Below are 25532 nucleotides of genomic sequence, written 5' to 3' on the forward strand. Positions count from 1 at the left end.
ACACCCTCTATTGGTTAGCAACAAAAGGGGCTATTAGTTACATCCACTCAACCAAAGATATTCTCCTCTCTCTGCCCTCTCATCCTCTTCTCGCCAGCCCTATTATCACCTGTCCTGCCTGGTTTAGAACAGTGATCCCCTTAACTACCCTTTTACAGGTAGAGACACCCATAACAAGGATGCTAACTTTTGTGCTTGACACATCTTTTATGTCAGCTCACTATGAAAACGACTGAAAAGCTGCAGGGTGTGTGTGTGTGTGTCATGGAAGGGGGTTGCATGCGCCTTGGCGCATGTCTCAATTATTCACTTTAAAATCTCCCACAGAATGAAATATCAAGCTATAAGGACTGGAAGATACAACATCGTCTTGTGTCGAGTTGGCAGAGGGTGATCTCGGAGGAACAGATGTGTTGACAACTACTGGGGCAGCACTTTGGTACGAGCAAGGTGAGCAGAGCTCCCTGGTGATCTGTATCAACAGTTTGGCTGTCAAATGCCAAGGCTTCAAAAGATACAGGCAATCGCACACAGTTTTCCAAAGCAAAGGGTCGAGTGCAGAGGTCAACGGCACATGGACAAGCTGTGTGAGTACTGTGTGAAGTTAACGTGCATATACACATATTGTACAGACATCATGATCATCTACACAGCTGGGTCAGTGGTTTTCAAAAAGTCCTCGATGGTAAAGATGTTTCCTATCTGTCTTAGTATCAGTAAGTTCCATCCCTCTTTCATTCTGAGTTATGGAGTTTCAAGCGTTGAAATGGAGCTGTGGGGTGGAGGGGGATGTCCTCCTAACTACTGTTCGGCTGTCCTGTGTTCCTGCACAGTGTGTGTGTTTATGAAAAGCAAATACAGCCTTGTGTGGCTGTCTAGTTGAGAGACAAGGGCATATCGAAGAATGGGGACAGACGATGGTAGTCATAGCAGACCACAGTGGGAATGAAGTGATGGCAAGGAGAGCCACCGGATCAGTTGGAGGTGTCGGAATGGACGCTGCCAGGAGGACCGGGAGGGGAGGTGACCGAGGGGGGGTTGGTGGTGTCCTGCCAGCTGTTAGCCTTCAAACAGACAGGGAAGATGCATGAAAAGGGAGTTTTATAATCTTGTGACCTCAGATCTCGTGAGGTTATCGCTGACTACATTTTCATGACTTCAGAGCAAGGCCTGGCTTATCCCAAACAAACCTATCATTACCCTGAAGTAATGAATCCGTGAACCCTTCCCCCTAAATGATTTCCCAGCAGAAAACCACTAATGGTTTATTGTCACATCCCAGCAAGCATTCATTTGGCGATTTGCAAGACTTGTTGGTTTTGAGGTTGAAACTGGCTTAAATTTGTATTTAAGTGTTTTAGCCAAGTTCTTTGGACATCTATACAACTATAACTGTTGTTTTCAACATTTCAATGTGCAGTTAATGTGCATCGCTTCACACTGAAATGCAATTAGTATAATGATTGTGGGTAACTCAGACATCTTGAAAATTTCCAACCAAATTCATCCAATTTAAATGTACGTCTCTATACGTATTTTGACCTGCAAATCACCAAAGCGGTGTTTGCTGAACTTGAGAAAATGTCTGATTCAAACGAGAGCGACGTTTCATCTACCTGAATTAATTTCAAGTAAACTGCGTAGAGCATCCTAGGCATCCTAACTAACTGCATACTTATTCATCAGCTATACCGGCAGAGGGGCTTTAAGTTGCTACTCACATCCAGGCGATGAGGGGTGTAGAGGCCACTACCCGACAGCTCCTCATAGCCGCCCGTCAGGTGTGTAGCACGGTGCAGGGTATCCACCTGTCAGAGAGAACACACCAACAAATTTCAACACAAACGTCAGCACAAACAAGATTTAGGTGACTAAATGTATCTTTAACCACCTGTTTTGTTTTTTTTTTTTTTAAACTAAATCACACAGGCTGAACAGAGGTGCGACAGTAAGGACGAACCTCTACTGCATGCATCCGAACAAGTCTGTATTACTCATGACTGCTTTCTGGCTTGTGTACTCCCCCATTTAGTCAGTACAACTAAACATTATAGCTTACCCATTATCTTCATGACTCTCCATTAAACTGCTTCTGCTCTAAATGAAATGAAGACTGAGACTGAAACCTAAAGTCAGCTGTTTTTTTTTTTATTGTTAAATTACTAGACTATGTAGCGCTTAACAGCAGAAATCTCTGGATCGTTCCAGAACAACAAAACTGTTTATGTCTATTAGTAGACAACAATCACAGGAACAGTTCACTTTGAGGGAATTTCTAAGTCTACACAGGAAAAGGATTGAATCTATGGAGTAATGGGACAGGGGGGAATGTTTGGAAGGGCAGGAAAAAATGGTGAAAAAGGCGAGAGGCTGTTTGAAGGGTTGGAGGTGCACAACAACCTACAGATTGAGAAACTGACCATTTACCAGAGGGTTTGCTGGTTTAATCCTCAGCCTTGATTTGTGGGAATATTCCCCACTCAATACTGACAACCACATGAGTAGTGAGGAAGGCCCTGATGCCTCACTACCCATGTGGTTGTCACATGAGTAGTGAGGAAGGCCCTGACGCCTCTGTCCCGGTCTAGAGGTTCTGCACTGAAACTGATTCTGTGAATGCATATGGGTAGGGACTACGTGTAAATTTAAAGAGCCTTAAACAAACTGGCATTATTCCTCTTGAATGAAGGCTTGAACTCGGCGGTGCTCACTGTACAGAGCAAAGAAGGGTCAGTTTGTCCGTGCTTGTGTTGGGGAAGGAGCTGATGGGGTCAAAGGTAAAGTCAGGGCAGGATCTGAGGAGAGGTCGAGGTCAAAAGGAGCTATGCAAAGGGTGGGAACCCAAGGATTCTGGGTGGCTGGGTTAACGGCATTGAGGTCAACTCTGCAGCTGTCCTCAGTGCATACCTGCGGCTGTAGAGAGGGGGCGATGTTGAGACCCTCCCCGTTGAGTGAACGCAGGCTGAGGTAGGCGTCGCCTGTGTGAGACAAACTGTATGACCCTGGTGACCCTGCAGGCAATATATATAGCCAATATCCAATCAGCCCCACCACAGCGCCATGGAGTCAGAAGGTCACCACTGGCCATGGACATTGACTAGTAGCACTAAATAACCATTTTCAGTGTCAGGGATATTGTTCCAAGCCAGCTTTTTCTAAATAGGTCACTTTACAAGACTCCTTGGCATACGTGTACAATCAGCCACCAACTATGGCTGTGTGTTGGTGGAACACAGCAACTGTGTGTGCCAGTTAGATAATCATTAAAAAAATGAGGTCTGTGCAATTCCAATATTTGCAAACACGCATTTTACAGCTGCAAAAAAAACATTTAAAAGTAAATTTGGCTTCTTTGGCTGAGCCATCCTTCTGTGCACGTTATAGACTGGGCTTTTGACAAAGGTCAGGAGAACTGAATGTCACAAACGCATTTCCAGTTCCCTAGAGTTGGTAGTGTTTGTCCGTCACTGTGGGATACAATCCAGGACAGGTGGTGCGGAGTGGTCTGGCAGTAGTGGAAGATATGAGGTATTTCACGTTTCGATTGTATTAAGGTTATACTATGCTACAGACAAACTGCTGCTCAGAACACCTGACAGTGATGGAAAGTTACTTTGCCACAGTAACATTCACTGCTTGTGCTGTGGTCACTTCAACCATATTTGAAATCCTCTGCACATGAGGAAGTTCTTGTAGGAAACCTAAATGCTTACAACAGTTTTCACAAACTGTGTGACATTTAGATTACATAGTTTGTATTCGCTCTCATACTTGGTTTGTACAATTTTATTTCTTATGGTACAAATTTAGCCATACTTTAATAAGATATGCTAATTTATCACAGAATTGTCATTTGTGTTGAAAATGGTGAAATCTAGTTTCATACTTTGATGAAAAATGTACTAAAATAAAGTATATCACAACATTAATGAACTATAGACCACTGCATACATCTGTTCAATCAGTGGCATATGCTGTATGCCCTTTTACCAGCTTCTTAATATATGTCAGTGCAGCTCACTGCAGCAATGCTATTATTTTGTCAGGGAATGTCATTTGGTAACAAAAAAAGGCACATTTCGGACACCATCCAGTCTGTCAAAGCTATGAGGTTGTCTTATTTATTTATTTAAAACCTTCTCTCTCACATTTTCGTGTCCCACCTTAAAGTTTAGTGACTCGAAAAAGGCTTTAACAGTCCGGCTGTCCAAAGTGCTCACCATTTATTTTGTGTAAACTGAAGCCGTAAGAAGGCAAATGACTAAATAAATCAAAACATCTGAATGATCACCTACCTGGTCCATTCAGCTTCCTTAGCAAATTGGGGTGACCATTATTATTACTATGTGCTGTGTGTTGCATAATTGTTTAAAAGTAAGAATATGCATAACACAGATATATGCAAAGGTCTAGGTTACTCACATAACAAAAGCAATTAAACAAATAAATATGAAAGATGGACAGAAGGTACTTGAAGTTGACATTAAGCCAGTCCCTCCACCTGATATCTGTATCACACCTGTTTGACAGTCTCAGGTTATATTAAAAGGGTTTTGAAAATATGGAATGTCAGAAAAGCATTAAACACAACAAACCATAGGACAAGATGAATGGTGGTGAGCAGAAGAGCATCTCAGAATGCACAACACATCAAACCATGAGGGGGATGAGCAACAGCAGCAGAGAATCAAGTTGGGTTCCAGTCCTCAAGAACATAAATCTGAGGCTGCAGTGGGCACAGGCTCACCAAAACTGACCAGACACACTGAGAGCTGATGACTGGAAAAACATTCTTATGGTGTTCCCAATAAAGTGCTGTGAAAGTGTGTGCAGTCAGAAAGCAAAAGTAGTAAAAGTGTGCAGCATGCGACTTCCTTTGGGCAAGCAAGTCAGCCAAAGATGAGTCAGTCGGGTTAACTTGTGTGTAAAAACGCAACTACATGAATAGGAACTGAAACCTGTTAATGAGAAGTAGCAGGGCTTGGGGGAAGATGAGATGGAGCATGTGATACCTGAGTTTGGCGTTGCTGGAGAGTTAGCCTGGCTAGCCTGCGCCGACACATTGGCAGCATCCACCGCTGTTTTAACTGCGTAGAGGTTTGCTTCCTCCTGGAACTTACCAATGTTCTTCTTGTAGCGTATTCTCTTGTTGCCAAACCAATTAGAGACCTGAGGGGGCAGACGGATGTCAGCTAATGCGAATACAGTGTTTCCTTTGCACTCCTCTAGCTGTTGTAGCCCACTCAACAAGGAAAATATATCAAGAAAACTAACTTATAATAGCACAATAAGAATAAACAATAAAAGCATCTATAAAGTATGTACTGAAACTGATCTTTTCTCATTTTTTGCTGCCCTAGATAACAGTGGGGCTAGTAATTTACCTGAGACACAGTGATCCCACACTTTTTGGCCAGTTCCTCCTTGGCTTCCTCACTAGGGTAAGGGTTAGACAGGTGGGAGTAGAAATACTCGTTCAGCACCTCTGTGGCTTGCTTGTTGAAATTGCGCCTCTTACGTCTGACAGAGAAAGGAGATAATGACACAAGTGCTTGGAACGTACATGTCTGACATAACAAAGTCAACGTGCTCAGATCACTTCAGGCCTCAAGAAAAAGAAAAACACACACACACACAGACAGACACTAAAAATACCAGCCAGACACACACACAGACAGACCTGGCGTCAAGGAAGCGTGAGCGCAGGATCATGACAGCCTCACAGGTGCTCTGTTTAAGCTGCATCTGAATGGAGCTGAACTTGCGGTGGATGATGGCCACCATGCGCTCAATCTCCTTGGGAGAGATGGGCCGTGTGCGAGACTGCTCTCTCAGCAGGTTCATTACATGGTTGGTGAACTCACTGCAGGCCTGGACCAAGGAGAGGGAGAGAGAGAGAGAGAGAGAAAGAGAGAAAGAGAAGAAAGGAGTTTAATGCTGTTGTAAAAAGACAGTCCAAGCACTGATTCTATCCAGTGGCATGACATGTGATGATGACATGTAGGCCTTGGCTTTCTGACTCTTCCTAAGAAAAACAGACTTATTTGAACTATAAAATATAGTCTAAAATGCAGATTGTTTTTCAAACCTATATCAGTGACACTGCAGGAAAAGGGTGGGCTGTTGTCATAAACAGTAAAAAAAAAAAATGTGCAGGGCCAAATACCAAAAGCCATGTGGACTTCAGAACCCAAATTCAAAGGAATGAAGTTTCTGACTCTGACTGACTTTCATTCATTTTAATATATCATGTAAATATTTGTGGATAACAGTACATATTCAAGCATTCAGGTCAGCTCAGCACACACCTGCTCATACTTCTCCAGCTCAGAATGATATATCTGGCGAATCTGAGCGAGCTTGGCTCTATAGTCAGAGTGTTCGATGCTGCTGTCGGTGGGTGAACCCCCTGCTGCTGCTGCAGCTGCAGCCGCTGCAGCCGATCCTCCACCCTTCTCTGGTCCTGACACGCCCTCTGCCAGCAGCATGTTGTCCAACCGCATGATCTGGGGATCTGGGGGGTCCTCCTCCTGCACACCTCGTATACTCAGCACTGGACAGGAGAAAAGAGGACAGGAGATCTGTTTAGAAAAAAAAATCCTTGTTTTTGTTACAGTCTGCCCAAGCCAGAACACCGTTCTGGGGCTGAGAAAACCTGTTGGATAAAAAGTTCTTGAAAACAGACAGAGCCACACATTTTCTTTTAAGGAAAAGGCTAATACTGTTGGTTCTAGGGGTGCATAGGAAGATGTTTTATCACTGCTAAAATTCAAAGAAGTGCAGCCCTGTCAAAACCCAGTCAAGTTTCTCCCCTGAGTCATTGCTATGAGTGCCTGGCTGAATTCTCAATGAGCCTGAACTTCCTCTAAATCAACAGCAGAGGGCAGTGTGGCCCCTCGGTGGCAACCTGCCAGGGATAAGGGCATGAGGCATGGGACCAGTAATGGGAGTGCATGTGCTGTCACTATGAGCCCCAGTGGCCATAAGTATAGTTATCAGTCGCTGCTCTCCACCACTGTATTATACCAGGACCTCTGTCAGCCTGCAGCCATGCTCTCATCTCTCTCTCTCTCTCTTTCACACACACTCCCTTAAAGATACCACTTTGTTACAGAAAAGTTTTAAGTACAGACAACCATCTTTTCTTCAGAGCCCGAAGCTTTTAACTCTTAACTAAATTTCCTCTTGCCCCTTTTGCTTCTCAATCACTCAACTTCAGAAAGTAAGAGAAGAAAGGTCATATAACAATTCACTATCATGGGCGCATTATTTACTAACAAATATTTTATTTGGTAAAAGGAGGTAATGAATGTTACATGTTTATCACAGTACTGATACACTGAAATGTAAAATAACTGAAAAGGAAAGATCCACTAGAAAATGTGTAAACTGAAAATGTGGCTTTTAGTGTTAATTAAAGAAAGCACAACACTTAAGAGCTTTAATAATTAATTAGTTCATGTGAATATTCCCATTAAAATTAAACAGCAACTATTCTGATAGTTGATTAACTGTTCCACACATTTTTCAATAAAAAAATACAAAATGCATAAATAAATTAATTAATATTCAGTTCCTCAAATATCAGAATTTTCTCTACTCTATAAATCCTCTATAAATCTTAAAAACACAAGAAAAATGGTCAAATAATGGCTTAATACTTTCCAGTGAATAGTGAATACTATTTTTGCTTGAACTGTCCATCCTTACTAAATATCTTTGGGTGCTGGACTGTTGGTCCTATCAAGGGTGTCACCTCAGGCCTCAAAGGAATTGTGATTTTTTTAAATTCTGTAGACTAAACTGATCAATTCATTTACATAAATCATCAGCTGATCTATTAGTCTATTAGATATAGCATATTAGTCTATTAGATCTATTAGTTGCAGACCTAAAAAACATGTCCAATTGAAGGGTAGAAAAATAACATTATATTTCCAAACTTAGGTTTGTGTGCCATAGTGAAATGACACATTTTAGTGTTTATCTGCATTATGCAAGTAAGAAAGTTGTTGCTGAAATGTGAAATATAAACTAGAGCAAAAAGGTTAAAATGTGCTGTACTTGTGAAATATTGGTTCAGACTCCCAAACAAATACAGTGCTATGTTCACATTTATGCTCATCTTCATAAGTGGAAGCTAAATCAGGGAGATAAAAGCCAATTTAGGCAGCAGTGAAACCAGACAGGATTCTGAAGGTGACAGACGCTAACAATATGGATGACAAGATTAATCCCAGTGGAAACTGGGTGGCGTTAGGCGCTTGTCCTCTTTAAGGATTACACTAGGTAGTCAAAGCTCATCATCAAAGGTTAGGGGGTGCATGCACTCATTCAGAGCTTCTCTTGTTAGTGCAACTTTCACAGTCTTCTGAGTCTTTATGCTGTTGTCAAAGTCTCCCTGTAGAGAGTCACGCTGAAAAACAAGTTTGCAGCCATGGAGCAGTCAGAGCTAACAAATGAGTAGGGCTGTACTGTAGGGCTAACAGATGTGAAAGAAATGAGGACAAAAACAGTTTTGCTTAAAGTTTCCAAGTGCTATGGAGCAGACAAGTTTTTGCTTTTTCAAACTTCATTTGATAAATGAGTCTGTTCCACCATTTAAGGCCTCTCGTAGAAAAAGTGTCCAACTTTCTCTCTTCCCCCCCTTTTTTTCTTGTTCCTTCTTGCCTGTTTCTTTCCCTCTGCTTAGGTCTCTTCTCTCTCCAAGGCACATTCCTGCTCTGCTGCTCCCCCATCTCAGGGCTCAGGAATGCAGCAGACCCAGCCGCCTGAACTAATGACCCTGATTCGCCCATCTTTTTCCCTCCTTTTTCTTTCCTTTCAGTCATTCACATACGATCTCTGCGCTTCTTAGCCAGATAGCCTATAGCTAATTTAGTGATCAAGGACCAGAAGTATTTGTTTTGCTCTAATAGTATCTAGTAATGTACAAAGTAGAGCTTTTCCATTCACTGAAAAGTACAATTGACCTACAGTGAACAGGGCAACTGTGGCTCTTGAAGCTTCTCACCTCTCCCCCCTCCCTTTTGCCCCCACTCCTCATTATGGCCCCCAGCTGTAGCCTAATGCCCCTACATTCCCCTAATTACTCCAATTAAGCTGTGATTACCCACAATTGCACTCATGCACAGTCTAGTGGCCTAGTGGTATTACAGCAGCTGTTGAGATGAGTTAAGATACTGCACAGAAAAGGACCATATGACATAAAAATGAGTCTTCCACTCACAAACTGGCTATGAGACCCCTGAAAAATACAGTCAACAATTATAACAAACCTACAGGTCTGAGTGGCTGACTGTTTTGCTCCAAAATCTAAGCAGCGTTTCCTTTTGATCAACTGGCTCCTGACATTGCCGCTGGGCTGGTTCTATTACTGAGAGACTAAAACTCAAGAGTGCTGTAAGGTGCTTAAATTCCCTTTTCTAAATAGGAAGACATCTTAAGGCCCACAGCCTGCATCCACAGCTCTTAGAAATCACACCATTATGCACACGTTACCACCCTAGCTGAGCTGTGTGGCATTGAGAGACGGAGCGAGCAACACATACTATGAAATATTCAGGGTATCCAGCTGGGCTTTCACTGCATACATAATCATTCTCATTTCTGCACAACCAATGTGGAAACGGTGTGCCGTTCAGACACAACACACAGGATATGAAGTGATGCAGGTAAGGGTGAACAACCTAACCACTAGTGTAGTGCTGTACATTAACTGTAATGCCTTCCACACATAGAAATAGATAAGACTTAAACGCAGTCAGTATATCATTGCTCAGCTCACAGCACAAGCTTTATCCTTGTCTGTCTTTTCCCTCGCAAGCATCCCCCTTTTCACTCTGTCTCCCCCCAACACACATCCCCTCCCCCCTCTCCCTTTCAGCACACCCCCACCCACCTCCCCCTGTGCCCCCCCCTCCCTCTGTTCTCCATTTCAGTCGAGTTCTCCATGTGAGCCGCAATCCCTCATGCTGTCAGCCCCCCCCTCTCCCTCTCTCTGTAGACAGACAGGATTAGCATTTTAATTGCATCAGCTCCCTTGGGTATTCTCAGCCTTTCACTGGGAGAGAGAGAGAGAAGGATAGAGAAGGAAAAAAAGGGGAAAAAAGGTAAGGAGAGAGAGGGTAGAAGGAGAACCAAGGAGAATTGAAAAAAGGAGTCACAGGAGAAGATATGTGTGCGAGAGAGGAAGAGACAGAGCAAGAGAGAGGCTACAGGAATATACAGAATCCAGAGAGCAGACGTGCCAGAGAGCGAGCGAGCCAGAAAGAGAGAAAAGATAGGACTGTGAAAACATCAGTTTTTCCTTTCATTACAGACAGAGAATTCAGATAAAAGAATGAGCCATAGAAATATGGTTTTCACAATGAAAATATGCTACATGAATATGCAAATTGACCTCGCAAAAAAAAAATGCAAAAATAAATCTCAACTGCAGCTCTGGAGACATGATAGGTAAACCCGTGTATAAGAACTAAAACTGTTAGCTACATATTAAATGGTATCTAGGCAATACAAATGCAGCTAGGGAAAACAATAACTGAGGCCAGTCTACCTATATTAAACCACTCTTCACTGTTGAACCAGAGATTATTTCACCCCTAAAAAAAACTTAAACTGTGAAGAATAAATGACAAACAAACCTCTTCCTCTCTACGTCTTCCTGAACCATGAAACAAAACAAAGGATGGTTACTGAAAACTCATCAGGCTGAATTTGGTTTCCAGGTTCCATGAACCATGGCTCTAGTCTGGCCAGACTGATTTTTATTTTTGCTAATGTTTTTGTGTTGGATCAGTTTGACTTCCCCCGTGCAGAAAACAGACAAAAGTACCGTTCGAGAATAGAGAGGAGTTTGTCAAAATCCTTGACCTTTAAATCCATGCAGTGAAATACAAACTTAACCTTCTTTATGTCCAGTTATTCACCCAGTAAAGTGTGTAAATGCAAAAATCTCATGCTCATGTCACGACTAGTGGTTTTCACTCATCTCGAGAAGGAGCCTTGATGCCTATGGCACCTTCTTTACAAAATCACATTTTGTAACAATTGATTAATATCAACTTTCATAAACAAGGTCCTCTGTGCATACAGGATTTTGATTTACCTTGCCATTTTGGTAGAATATGGGTTGCTCAAAAAAAGGGCTTGGGTGAATAAAATGTTGCCTTAGGCGTGTTGTAGAATATGGCATTAAAACCAGCATTAAAAATGAATAATTTCCCTGATGGGCTTTTTGCCGAATGGATATTGGGAAAAGGTGTATTTCTACTGCAAATGCAACATAAAAACTGTGTACCCCATTCTTTTAAAAGTGTGTTTTTTGTTGAGTACAGTCAACTTAATGAGCCCAATCCATATGTCTTTTCCTACTTTAAGCAGCTCACGCTAATCAGCATCTGTTTGGGTAGTTCACCAGAGTCCTGTTGCACGCAGCCCCCTACTCTGACAAACACACACACACTAAGAGGTAAGCATTCAGAGTAAACACAGTGTGGTCTGATTAAGGTGTGAATTGGAGAACTCACACCTTGGGCAAACACAACACTTCAGTCCAACACATCATCAATCAGCCCTTAATTAACTAAAGAGAGGCTTGGACAGTCCAGTGATGACTACGTGTACCCCCCTTGAATGATCACACACACATACACCATCACACACACACACACACAAGAACACACACAAACACTAATGAGGGACAGATCAATTTGTGTTGTCACTTCATCTGCACCAAAAGCCAATAAAGAATCTACGATGTATTTTCCCTGTTCCTATAATTTATTTGAATAATTGGGCAAATTCTGTTTTCCCTGACAGTCATTCTAATATTTTTTATGAGTTAAAATAAAGGAAGCTTAAAAACTAATTTCATCAGTGAATAAAAGCTGAAAAAATACTGAAAATATCATTTGTCAAATAAAAGTAACAAAATCAAAATTGAAACCACAGGATGGCCACCTCCACATGCAGTAAATGGGTACACATGCGATTATGATTGACACATGCTACAAAACAGAGTTTTTGGTTATTTCTTATTTTAAAACTGGACCCATCAGACATAATCAGGGAATATTTTTTCCAGGTTCATATACTTCACAAATAAAAAAAACAAATATATAGTGACAGGGCCCATAAAGTATGAAAACAGAAATCATGTGTGAAACAGGACACCCTCACAAAGTCAGTATTTGGGTGTTTGCATGGGTAAAATGATTGGCTTACGACCAAAAAGAAGTGCAACATTTTGCTTCAGTGTGGGCAGGCTGACCAGCTGAGACTGTTGAAATTTTTGGGTTGGTTAATACCATAATACCAACATAGTATTTTTTTATTGTATACTTTCCTTGAATTTTTGAGGAATTTGTATGTTCTGTATTATCTCTGCTCCCACCTGACTCGAAAACTCACCCAGAAAGCAAGGACAGCATTAAACAAACAGTCCTTGAATTGCAGTGAGTGTACAGATATTTGCTCACAGTTTGTGTTCAGCAGTCATCTGAGAAAACATGATTCAATTTGGAGCATACTGCTAGCCTAACTAGTAACACACCAATATTTTAAGTGGCAATTAAAAATTTCGATCTTAAATTTTAGTGTAAATATGGTATATGTGCTAAAACAAGTGATATTTAAAAAAGATATAGTAAGCACTGCTGTGCACGTGACTAAATCTCTAACATACTATCCCTAGTCCAATACAATTTTTCCACACAGAGAGAGACACAGACATGGAAGAAAGAATTTGAAATGTCACAGGAGGAAGAGGATGATGATGAAGAGCACCTAAGCAGGAGGCTTGTTATAGCACTGCTAGGATCTTCCCCCAGTCAACTCTCATCAGGCCAGCTGCCTCCTGTGCTCATTAGCACAGACTCTTAAGGAGCTCCTAAAGACTTTGTGAAAAATGAACGCTCATTTGAGAGGTCGTTAATTTGCACTGTTATGCAAATTAGGTGGCAATTAAGCGATAGATCAGAAGAGCAGTGCCCATTTATAACAAGTGAACAAGCATTATGACACAGTCAGATGGTGCCAGAGAGAACTGAGACTACATGGTTAGTCTGCACAGGTCTAATGTACCAGTTTAGTGAGGAATAAGAATCACTGTGCCTATAATATGTATAGCTGGTCAGGATAACAGTGTACCAGGGGTTTTACAGGGGGATATCCTTAACTGACTCAGTTAACACGTACACACAGAAATGAGTGCACATATTACAAGCTGATACTGAAACAAAAACTAATCAGCCTCCCACAATATGGCCTTAATATAGATTAGCCAACAGTATTACTAAATCAGTCCATCAATCTAGACTGATGAAGAGCTTAAAAGGAGCATGGGCTTCCCAGTATCTGTAATAACCCAATGCATGGATAGTATACCTCTGTCCCTCCACCAGCCCCGATGTTTCCATCTCTCCCCTGCATTTATGACATGGTGTGAAATATACAAACATACTGTCTAGGGCGGCAATGTGCACTACTGCAAAGGGGTGGAAGGCTCCCATCAATTGTAATTAATCCTTAATTAGTCAGGATTAGGAGCTAGGCTTCGACACACTCCCACCCCACCACCAAACTAATGCAATCCAGCTGAGACCACATTTACATATCTTTAATTAAAGAGATGCCAGCTTCCTTTAAGTGCAAAGCCTAAAAGCAGTGTGAGAGGCATACATGCTGAGAGGGGGGGGGGGGGCAAGATGAGGTGAAGAGGTACAAGTCTGTCCTGTGGGTGATCCTCGACCAATACTGATGGGTCACTGTCCTTTCCTTGTTACTTGTTGTTGGGTATAAATTGCTGGGAATTTATGGATGCAAAGTAAGCCATAAACCAAGACATGGTGCCTTGCCTAACATGTCACTCTGGCCAATTAAATTTCACCAGCATCTGCCTCCATGTGAATTTTATTTGCTGCAGTTTAATTTATTAAGTACATCCAATGAGATGCATAGCAAATTAATTTAACTTTCATGTTCTGTTTTTAAGCTCCCATCCCTAGTTTCAATTTTGAAGCAATTGGGTAAATACTAGATCAATATGTCAGGTGAGAGAGAGACAGATCATACCTGAAAAAGAACAAACATAATTTATTATCACATGTACACACAGACTTAATGTGGTAATGTTTTACCCCATGTTCTGAGCTCCTCTTCCAATAAACCTACTGTTTTGGCATCAAAAGTGTAAATTGTATTTGCCAAATTGGATCAGACAAAAAAAATCCTAGAGTGGGCATTTGTCCTAATCTAACCATGCAATACAGTAACACAATCTATGCTGTTAATACTTGTCAACTGTTAAAAACTCTTATACCCAGTTGTCCATATCCAGCCACCCTGATTTGCCTGAAACACTGAGTGACAGCACAATCAAATCACTGACCTTGGTGAATCCTGGCCAAAATCATATTGCAGCAGTATTAAAGATGAACCAGCTCTTCCCTTCCTACAACACACTCCAGACAGCTTTTCCTCTTGTCAATATACAGAAGCCCAGTTCCTACAGGAATAATACCACATGGGGAAATCGGTTGGCCCACACACCATTAGGCCTAGGCTGAAGGTTGGGGTGCTCTGCCTCCCCAGTTTGAGATGGGGGTGGGGGGGTGGTGGTGTGTCTGTCAGGGCCAGGGGTCTGTGTGATATTAGCCGTCTGCCAATCTGGCTTGGGGAATGGACACCGAGTAATTACTCCTGCTCTTACTGCCTCATCAATCTCCCTGTATTGCTCCTACACACCCCCCCACCCACCCACCCCCAAACACACACTCTATCTTTTTTCATTCTCTTCTGCAAAGGAGTAGGGAAGAGAAAAAAACAATTGAGTGGCAGGACACCACAAAACACAACAGAGATTTCTGAAAAAAGGATGAGATAATCCCACACCACTGCATAGGGAGTGTAAATATAAAATATACTCATTAAAAACATAAAACCCAATAATTTGACCAAGGGGATGGCCTGTTCCCTTTATAAACTCTAAGTGATGGTAAAACTGGAAATGCAGGCTTGGTTGCAGAAAGCATTTTTATCTTGCTACTGCTTTTGGCTTAAAATGCACCATATTCTTTCCCTCATAAAAATAAAATAAAAAACTTCCCATAGGTTCCTAATAACTCATAAAATTTTATGGCTCCGTTCCAAATTGGGCTCTTTGAAAACTAATAATAATTAAGTTGCTTTAATGAGGCATGTGATTCTCTGGACTTCCTGAACTGTGCTCTATCAAAGTTGGTGGAATACAAACATCTAAATAAATCATGTGATGCTGAAAGGGTTTTTCCGAACAAAAAACTGTGTGCCACCAACTGGATAACCTCCGGTGTGAGATGTTTTGCTGTAAACTTTCATGAATGTCCTCTACACAAATTAAAATTTGATGATTTCTAAAGACCAAAAACATCAAGTGTTTATTCTGGCTGTGAATAAACACAAGACAACTATGTGTGACTTTTAATGGTGTTGCTTTGTTTGTTTTTTTGTGTTTTTACAACTACAATCAATGGTGTAATTCAATTAACACGTAACTGAGGCCATTTGGTTGCTAAAATGGTATTGTGATGGTACAACTTGAAACGTGCTGTGAATACAGGTAAGGTAATAATTTGATTAAGAGACTTTTGTGAGCTGTAAAAACATTACAGCCTCAATAAGCTGATTTAAGATAACTTGTTTAACAGTTTGGTTGCAGTCTGAAAGAACAGAGAGGCTAACAGAATATAAGAATCCATTCAGATATATGTTATTCTATAAAGTAGAACTAAGGTTTGTACTGTCGTGGTAGCGTGTTTAACGCATATAATTCATAAGTACTTTTGACAAATGTAAAATATGAACAAACAAATCCATTGACAAACAAGGAAAACTTATATAACTTATATAATATATTGGAATTTTACTGTGATAATATTGTAAAAATCACCTTTTGTATTCATTGATAAGCTATCATAACTAAATGGGAGAAGTTTTTTTTTATTAAATGTATCCAGAACTAGCAGTGAAAAAAAAGAGAGAGAGAGTTCATTGAGTTGACTAAATCTCACCATTCATCCATCTTGTCAAAACATTAATAGGATGTGATGATGGGTTGTCAGCTAACCGCTTTGCAGCATAGTAGCTAAGTGCTGCTGACTCTGCTGGTGGGCATCAGCTATGAGATTTTAATGCTTGTAGGTGGTTAGAAAAATAAGAAACTTTCTTCCAACATAGGTGGATTTCACAGTCAAATTAAACAAACATCCCAGGACTGATCTTAATTTTCAACCAAATGATTACCGCATTTTTCAAAGCATCGTGCAATGAAATTGCTAAAAAAAAAAAAAAAAAAAAAAAATTAAATTAAAAAATAAACTCAAAATGCACAGAGAGAAGAGAGTGGGCTGTAGCTGAGGCAGACAGCAAATAACCTGTGCCCGAGACACATTTTTAAGGACACTGGCATTACTGGGCACCTAACAGAGCAATCATTTGGCTCAACATTACACTGGCTACAGGCCATCAGGATGTCCTTGTTGCTGTTGCATGGAATATAAGGCCCATATGAATAGTAGTGTACACACACAATTGCATATCATAGGAACAGTGACTGGCACATTGCCTTTTCATAATAATGGGTGACATATAGTCAGCTATTTTAGTCTTCGATAGGCAGGGTGTTAGCCAGTTTGCCAACATTTCCACACAGCCAACTAGCAGCATTATCCCACAGACTTGTCTATCAGACAGCTTATCAAGATGAGTGGCAAGTGTTGGGGTGTGAACTTGCCCAAGTGAGGGGGAGGAGGGAGAGACTCTTAATACACTTTGCTGTTTCCAAGCTAAAAAAATAGTATATTGTTGCTTTAATTCCAATTGAAAAACTATTTTTTTTTTCTCCATTTAAAACTCGTCCAAAAATAAACAACTGGGAATATTCAGGCTTGAAAAAGAGGGACTTGAGCAGGGTGACAGAACAGAGTGAGTGACAGATTCACTGTCATGTGTAAAGCACAAGGAATGCATAAAAGTAAGGAGAAATGCCTCAAACATGCCCAAACTAAATGAAAAACTTCTGAGAGTAACTGCAGTGGCTTGTGAGAGATTTTGGCATAAGCTGTCCCATTGCACCAAGAGCTATTTTTACAGCAAATACCCATGAGAGTGAGGGAGAACAGAACTGAGTTGAAGCAAACCCACTGGCTCTCAACTTTGATCACTCCCTGTGTCTCTCCAAGTGCTTTAATATCTTTTTTGGAGTGTGTCTTTAATAAAGTATTAGTAAGAATCAAATTTCATGTAGATGGAGGTTGTGTTTAATGTGAGAGTTCAGGACAACGCAGGAACTGTTGTTAAAAGTGGTGGTGGTGGTGGCAGCGGTGGGGGGTACTGGCATTTGCGCAGAACATTTCCTTTACAATGAAAACAATCTAACCAACTGCAGCACTCAGAGGAATTCACCTCCCATCCCCCACACCCCACCTCCCCCTCCTCCACCACCACCATTACATTACCATATCAAAGCCCGGAGTTCAGAGCAAGTCTTCTCTTTCAAGAATGGGAGCGAGGCAGAGGGAGGGAGGGGGAGAGGACAAGACCGAGGCAGTAGGAGTAGACCCAAGACTGAGTTTGCTTTTATCCCTGTTTGGTGTGTGCTTATGTGTGCAAGAGAGACAGAGTGTGTATGTGGGTGTGCCGACACAAGTGCATGTTTGTTAGTGAAAAAATACTGCAGAAAATCTGTGGAGATACTAGAGGACTACTGATTGGATCTTCCACAAGCTGCACTGAAGAGAAGTCAATTCACATTCCAGAGGCACATAATGGGGGCCTGCAGGGGGTCTGATGGAGTAGCAGAGCAATGCCGAAGCAGGTACACAGTGTAGTTAGGAGGGCACTATGTGGCAGATGGCCAGCAGTATACAGGCAAAGCCAAAGATCTCTATATTTCATGGTTGGCATATTCACCTCAACCATGATTCTATTGTTAACCTCCGTGTCTTGTCTGTTTTTCTGCTCAGCTTACTGTACAAGAAGTAGTACTCACAGACCCCCTCTCTAGTTTGCTGGGAGTCTAAATGTGAAAATCAAAGTGAATGGCATTAGGGTAAATAAGACCACTGGTTGCCTGGGAAACAGTGTACCCTGCCCCACTCACTCAAGCCTAGCCTTTACTTTTCTCCCATCACTGGAGAGCAATAATACATTATTGACAGAGGGCTACAACAGGCAGCAGTGCAGCATTTTCAAATTGTATTTGAACCAGAGAGGTTTGCTGTTAGAAGATACACAAGGCAAATGAAATAGAGAAAAGAACACAGAAAGACAAGAACAGAGAGGGACTGGCAGGGGGAGAGAATTCAAGAACCCACCCCATTCACACTACCATAACCATCAATCTGCCATCCATCCCAGGCTCCCTCCTTTGAACCCCACAAGAATCCGTCAGATAGCTGACTCGAATAGCTAACAAGATGAGAATAAGCAGCGTGTTTACTATGAATAATTTTATGAATAAGAGCAAATCTGAGATATTTACATAGGCAATAATTTCCATGCGATCATGTGTAGCTGAAATTCAGTGTTATTTGTTAAGACAGTGTAAGACAACAGTTTCTTGTTGCTTTGCATGATGTGTTTGGATGAAGGTACTGCATTGATATGCATGGAAATTTATTCTCTATGTACAATTACCCTATGTGCTGTAGCTGTTTTAACAGTGGTGGAGAAAGAAAATTCATTTTTACCTAAACAGTTTGACTGTAAAGCCATAACCCCTGTGAAGGTTTTTTTCATATTTACCTCCTGTAAATTAGCTGTGCAAGAACTTTTCAGGATCAGGTTTAATTGTTTAATCTAAAAATTTGGGTATGATAATTTGAAGTAGTTGTAGTTGGAGCAGTAGGTTTTTCCCCCCACCTTAATATAAAAGAACTTGTCGGTTGCACCATTCACACACTGTGATACCATTCACTTCATCATTTGAGATGGAAAATGACAAGAATTCAAAAACGTTTAAAACGAACAATATATTTCTCCATTCAGGTACTACAGGTCAAAATTGAAAACAAAATTGCAATCTGATAAATAACACAGTGAACTCAACATATCAAGAGTTGTAAGGATGTCCTGTATCAAGTTCTGCTGCCTGACTCAAGTTTCAAAGGCACCGATCCCCTAAGATTAGTTTCAGCTGGTCAGTGTGAAGTCTGGACAGTGGCCAAAAATAGGTTAAGTTCATAATTAGTAGGCAAAAACAACAAACCGTAATGGATATTTAGAATGCTCTTGAACCAAAGCATACATACAATGCATGCAGTTAAATCAGTTCTACAATAAACACAATCAATATTCTCTATCAATAGAGTTCTCTGAGAGGCCAAAAAAAACTTGGTGCCAGGGAAACTGGGGCAAAAGCACACTCTATCTCAACAGTAGGTTACAACCTGTGCAGACTGGAAAACACAAAGAGAACGAGTGAAGTAGAAACTCACCCGTCTTCTCTTTGATCTCACAGAGAACGCTGAAGAGGGCTGGCTTCATTCTGTGACAGTTCAGGGCATGCTTCCTGTAAGAGAGAAGAGGGAATAAGAGAGGGAGAGAGCGAGGAGGATTACGATAAACAGACCTCCATCTCAAGTCATTCCATGTCCTCCCCCGTAAACAGGTAGTGGAGCTGTATGTATTATGCATACAGCATTTCAAGAGTGTAGTGCAACACAGCAGGACAGAGCCATGTTGTTTAAAGGCATTTCAATAGCCAAATGCCTTTGTCGGTGCATAAACATCCCTGATGCGTCAATCCCAACCAGCAAGAGTAATGTTGTCATTTGGATGCTTTGCACTGTGGGACAGGTAATGATGCCAAACCTCAAGGTCATCATTACTGAGCACCAGATTCCAGAGTTAATACACAGTAATCTAATTTCTGCCTCTTACAGAAAGACTTGTTCCATGAAAGTAGATGGTAAGTTGATAGAGAGGATTAGGATTAAGTTGCAATTTTAATTTAATCAGAGACATTCTCTTTATTGCCAAACGAAATAGTAGCAATCAAAGAAGAAAAGGTAAAACTTCTACAGTTCACTGTAATCAAATCGGAACACCCTGGCAACAAAATTTCCTGCTAATACACATCCATGCACCCACACACCCACACACACATACAACTAACAGCTTATTAAAACTTGAAAGACTGGAATGCTGTAGCAAAGTCTCAACACTAATACGACCCTAAATGACTCAACATTATTGTCTCTAATGTTAACTCCTGTACTGAAAACAGACACCAATTACATCAGAGAGAGGAGCGTAGCAGCAAGGCACAAATGGAACTACATTTAAAGTCTTTCATTTTTTTCACATTCAAAAACGTGAAAGGCACACACAACAACAACACATAACTAAGCATGCATTACACCGAACTGCCTGCTGTAGCTCATTATGTTTCATTATTGCTTGTCGGAGCAGTGTTGTTAAACTCTATAGTGTGGATAGATCTTCATTTTCAAATATTCATTAAATTATACAAAATAGAATAATTTATGTGAAAATTATCTTGTCTTAAAAAAATATGTTTTCACTGGCACTGCAACTCACGAAAATGAGGTGCAGTGCAAACTCTGCCAGGTAAAACTAGCATTTCATAATTCTACCACAGCTATGCAGCCTTGCTAATTTTGCCAGAATTGTGAAAAGCATAAAAGGGGGGTGGGGAGCTTGAAAATGCCCACTCTACTCCATAGTGTGGCTATAGTTTGCAGTGCTGTTGTAATATCGCAGTACCTTGTTTCTGCACACCCCCTGTATTTTCAATGACTAGTCCTTAAGATAAAGTAAACACAAGCATTTGGATGTGTTCTCCTGATACTTTTACAGATCACAACAGACATCATTTACAGCACAGACTGGTTTCAGAGCCAACAACTTTGATATGTAACTGGAAAAGTGCAACACAGATAAAGTTTGGGTGAAAAACAAAAACAAAACCAGCATGAGGCCTCCATTTCTGATGAGCATGAATTGGAAAAGATGAAATAAGAAAACCCTGAAGATCACTCTGTAATAAAGCATTTCTTTTCCATGTAACATCACCAACAGCACATTAAAAACAACCACAGATGAATATGATTTGGCTACACCTGACCTCAACACCAATTCCAGTTGTGAATGTCCATTGCAGTATTAATGAGGGGACTAAGGTGAACTAGCAAATCGTGCGCCTACTGTAAATGCCACGAACGACTGCCTTTCTGTGAGATTATTGAGGCAGTATGATCTAAAGAGTTATGTGTCTAGCATTAAATGTGTCATTTTGTCCACCAATTCTCTCACTGCTGGATTTGAGTTGGGGGGAGGGCTGCCTTCAGCATGGAGGGTATGAGCAGGAGGGGGAGAAGGAGGTGCTCATGCGGTCCTGTACTGACCTGTGCTGGAAGTTGAGTGGCAGGCCACCCCCTGCCATGCCCCCCCCTGCTCTCCCTCCCTCTGTGGGGTCGTCTGATCCACCCCAATGCGCCGGCGATTCCTCTGGCCAGCATCTGAACATATGGCGACAGGGTGAGAGGATGAGGGCGGATGGTGCGCAGGAAGTGTACTCTGCAACACCGAGTTCTTGCGCTGCCCTGACCACTCCCCATCCCAACACACTGCCACCCTGCACGACAAGGGCGTCATGCTCACATGAGCCACCTCGCACATTAATTTGTAGATCATGACCAAGGGAAAGATTGATGTGGGGGTGACAAACCTGATCAGCGTTAAGTAGGATGTTGATAAAGATTGCACATTTTAAGTCATATCAGCAGCTATATATTAGCAAACCTATTTATAACAACAGTCTGCATGTTGTCATAAATATAGTTATATTTTGGCCTTTCGCCTTAAGTAAACCTGAGAAGCAAGTTAGCAAACAGCTGCACACTTGTATAAGCTAGCCTGTCAGCTAATAATAAAAATGTACTGTTCAGAAAATGAACATATTATCATCAAAACTGCCTTTGTTGATTATGTGCATACTAAACACAAGGCAGCATCAAGGATTTGAGCTGTACATGCCATGCAATTAGCATCAAGCCCACTGATCTACAGTAGGCTGCATTCTTTTTATTATTAATCCTGCACACATACAGCATGAGGAGGACATACCCTGAGATGGGAGTTTAGATCAATACAAGCATACAGCAAGGACACCTCTGGCACTTCCGAAGCAGCCACACCTTTAATTACCTTTTCAGAGTAGCCTGTTAACATCTAATAATAGGACTGCTATGTGATTTCCTACATTATAAATAGCCCTTTAAATCCAAATAATTACTAACATTGGATAAAACACAGTACAACATTTTGTAAACTCATCAACACAAATCATAAGGTAAGATTAAAATAAATAAATAAATAAATAATGAACTAGAAGAATTATTCCAAAGGAAAAAATTTGCATTTGTCTGTGAAGTAAGGCTTGATTAAGTTCTCAAACTTGTACTGAAGAAAATGTAATATCCTAGTGTTCATAGGCTGCTGGTATAGCATCATCCCTCCCCCTCACCACCATCTCATTAATAGAAACTCGATTTGCGGACAGCTGCACTCGCGTACACATTATAGGAGAATTGATTGCACCCAGCACACAATGAAAAGGATGAACACCAGGGAGGGAGGGAGTGAAAGAGGAGTGAATTAATTAAGAGAACCAGGTGGTCAAATGTTGGGTGGAAAATCACTAGCTAATGACACATCACACTGTGGCCACAGTCTTGCAGTGGACGGTTGTCTATTGTTGAAATAGTGACGCTTCATCTGAAACTGACCTTATGCTCCTTTAGACACATGGCAAATGAGTACGAGTCAGTCGCTCACTGCAGTGCATACACTCTACAATAATGATTGGTAAAAACACCTCTAACGCAAACATTAAGTGACGAGTGATATGAACGAACGATTGCTGTCACCACAGACAGCGCTGGGCAGATACGTGGGACAATTGAGTAATCCTTTCCCTTACCTTGACTTATCCACTAATTTGCATTTCAATTACCAATGATATCGACACTCATTTGATGCAGAGCGGCATTTCAGATACATGTTGGTGTAATTAGGCAAATCTAATTTGGCATAGTCTGATTAGTAATATGTGAAAGCTTTCGCATCATGACCAGAGGAACTAATTTCAAGCAGATAACTGTGACTCTAGCAACTTGCAAAACATGCACCATCTTAGAAAGCATTTTGTATTTTGTTTACATACTTCTTGATAGTTTTGATAATTTGTATGAAACGGAAATTGGCGCCACTAACTTTTTACTGTCCTTTGAACTAATGGGAAGATATCAAATAGTGTCTTGGAAAAAAAATAAGATCTGTTTTCTTTAAGCAGGGGTTAATGAAACTATTTTGTCAAACCAAAGGCATCTAATGCTTTAGTGTTGGGAAAGTGGTTATGAGCATTTCACACGGCTAAGATTGGCACAGACTCAATAGGGAGTTTAAACTTTTTAATGTGACAATTCATTGATAAACCAATTAAGATTAACGTTATCGCAACCAAGTGAACATGTTTGCGATTACAGTTTGCAATGAGGGACGGTCTGAATTAACAAAGAACCTCCTTTCAAACTACAACAGCCCTGTAATGTGATTGTTCAAGTTATTCAATAACTAAATGTAACGTCAAGTTGCATGTATGTTGCAATTACGCATTATCTTACGTGAAGGTTTCATAAAAACGCTTGAGCCCTAAAGCAAAAGTAAGACACATACAGCGTACTTTAGCTTAGCTTTCATGTGTGGAAAATGGCTCTTCGCCTGTCTTACCTGGCCTGTGCTTCGTCCAGGCTTTCGTCGGTGATGGCCATTATTTGCTGTAGGATATCCCCTATGTCTTGCTGAGGCTGACCGAGGGACTGCTGTTTCCTGACCGAGTCTGGGTCACCGACATCGGCTTGTGCTAGTCCACCGAGTCCGGTGAGACCCGTCATCATCCTGGTCTGGTCATCCATACTTTCAAAGAAAACTCGCCGTTTTCCTCAGTCGAAGAATACACACAAATAGCTAGCCTGTTAGCTAGCCAGCAAAGTATTTTCTACGACAAATCATACAACACTTCTTACCGTACCCGGCAGCGACGATTAGCAAATAGTTGGGGGATGTTTTCATAAAACAAATCGCACAAACACCCTTTACATGCGATTGTGTTTTTTTTCCCTCAAGTCAATAAACGCTGCCAGGCTAACGTTAGCTAACCACCGAGTGAAAAAGCAGCTAGGTTAGTAGCTGTAGCCCAGCAGAAAAGCAGCAGGGACACACATGCACAGACTGTGTGAGCTTGCCAACAGCGCCTCGCACATTTTCGGGGAAAAAAAAAATGTAAAAACGAAAAATATATTTCTACAGACGAGCACTCTTATTTTAAAATAAAACTCGCCAATTCGAACAAAAAAAAAAAAGAAATAAGTCACGAATACAGCGACGAAGCTTTTCTGACCGTCTAACTCCCAATCAGAAATCTCCTACCAAAACAGACTACGGTTTGCCATTGTTGTTGATGTCGCGCGAGTATGTGGGATGTTCTGGGCTGCGCGAACGATGGTGTGCGTCGCGTTGACCATTGAACTCATAGCACCACAGACCGCGAGATTGCGGGTGGGTCGTTACAGCACTATAGAAAACGCAGCTACCAATGTAGATACATTTCATTTGTTAGCTGGTGTACGGGTGGCAAGAGTGTATGAAGTCTTATCTTTTAACACAGCGCTCCAGACACTATTACTGCACCATTCCTCCAGGTGACAAGATTCTCCTCGTGTACGGCCTTTACAAATGGATAGCCCTTAACGCCATCAGCATTGCTTGTCCCATTATTAATGGATAAAGCTATTGTTGTCATTAACATGAGGTGGGATCACCTACTTGGCACGATTGCTTTTCTATACAAAACTTTGAAGTGAATGCTTGTAAACGTTATTCAAGCTTATGAAAAACTGTACATTATAAACATTAAAAACTGGAACACATTGCAATAATGTGTTCGAGCATCTGCCATTGCACATATGCTTTAGAAAGCTGTTTGAGCATGTGCAAAGCTTCTTGACTCCACAACAACCTGTCCCCTGCTTATGAGTAAGCGTGTTGAATATAAAAAGGGGGGTACTGAAACAAATTAGGTCTCTGTTTGTTGAGTATTGTTTCTTAAGTTGTGCCTTAAAGTCAAAGAACTAATATCCGTCTGTGTGGGCACATTGTGGCAATATCATGAGCAATATTCAATCTCAAAGCAGAACAGTCCAACCTAAGAATATATCCTGTCCTAAACCACTGATGAATGAAACATTCTCTCAGTTTTCAGTATGAAAATGTTGACAGCACAGATTGAAAACAAGTGTCCTTGTTTTTTGCAAACTGGGCAATTCTGCTGTAGTTTATCACTCAGATCAGAGAGACAGCTTTCCAAGACGAATGGCTGGCTGAATGGATGTGGAGGAGAGCTGCAGCCAGCCTTGCTGTACTGAGAAGAGATGATGGGTGTGCATGAGGGAGTAGGACCAAACTGG

General features: G+C 41.2%; 1 protein-coding gene across 4 annotated transcripts; it reads right to left on the minus strand.

Annotated features, from left to right (window-relative positions):
* Nucleotides 1-265: 265 nt before the first annotated feature.
* Nucleotides 266-24530, minus strand: pbx4 (pre-B-cell leukemia transcription factor 4). Of its 4 annotated transcripts, none has more exons than XM_041063646.1 (10): nt 23797-24530; nt 19479-19552; nt 6309-6553; nt 5681-5871; nt 5385-5520; nt 5013-5169; nt 3991-3993; nt 2908-3011; nt 1722-1808; nt 266-1064 (listed from the first exon to the last, which is right to left on the minus strand). In XM_041063646.1, the coding sequence occupies exons 1-10, from the start codon at nt 23979-23981 to the stop codon at nt 975-977; spliced, it is 1272 nt and encodes a 423-aa protein (XP_040919580.1). In that variant the 5' UTR covers nt 23982-24530; the 3' UTR covers nt 266-974. The 4 variants fall into 4 exon arrangements, with proteins under 4 accessions (XP_040919580.1, XP_040919579.1, XP_040919577.1 ...); XM_041063645.1 differs by lacking the exon at nt 3991-3993 and adding an exon at nt 21411-21524; XM_041063643.1 differs by lacking the exons at nt 2908-3011; nt 3991-3993 and adding an exon at nt 21411-21524.
* Between the last annotated feature and the right edge of the window lie 1002 nt (nt 24531-25532).

The sequence above is a fragment of the Toxotes jaculatrix genome, chromosome 18 (assembly GCF_017976425.1).
Source record: "Toxotes jaculatrix isolate fToxJac2 chromosome 18, fToxJac2.pri, whole genome shotgun sequence".
Taxonomy (NCBI): domain Eukaryota; kingdom Metazoa; phylum Chordata; class Actinopteri; family Toxotidae; genus Toxotes; species Toxotes jaculatrix.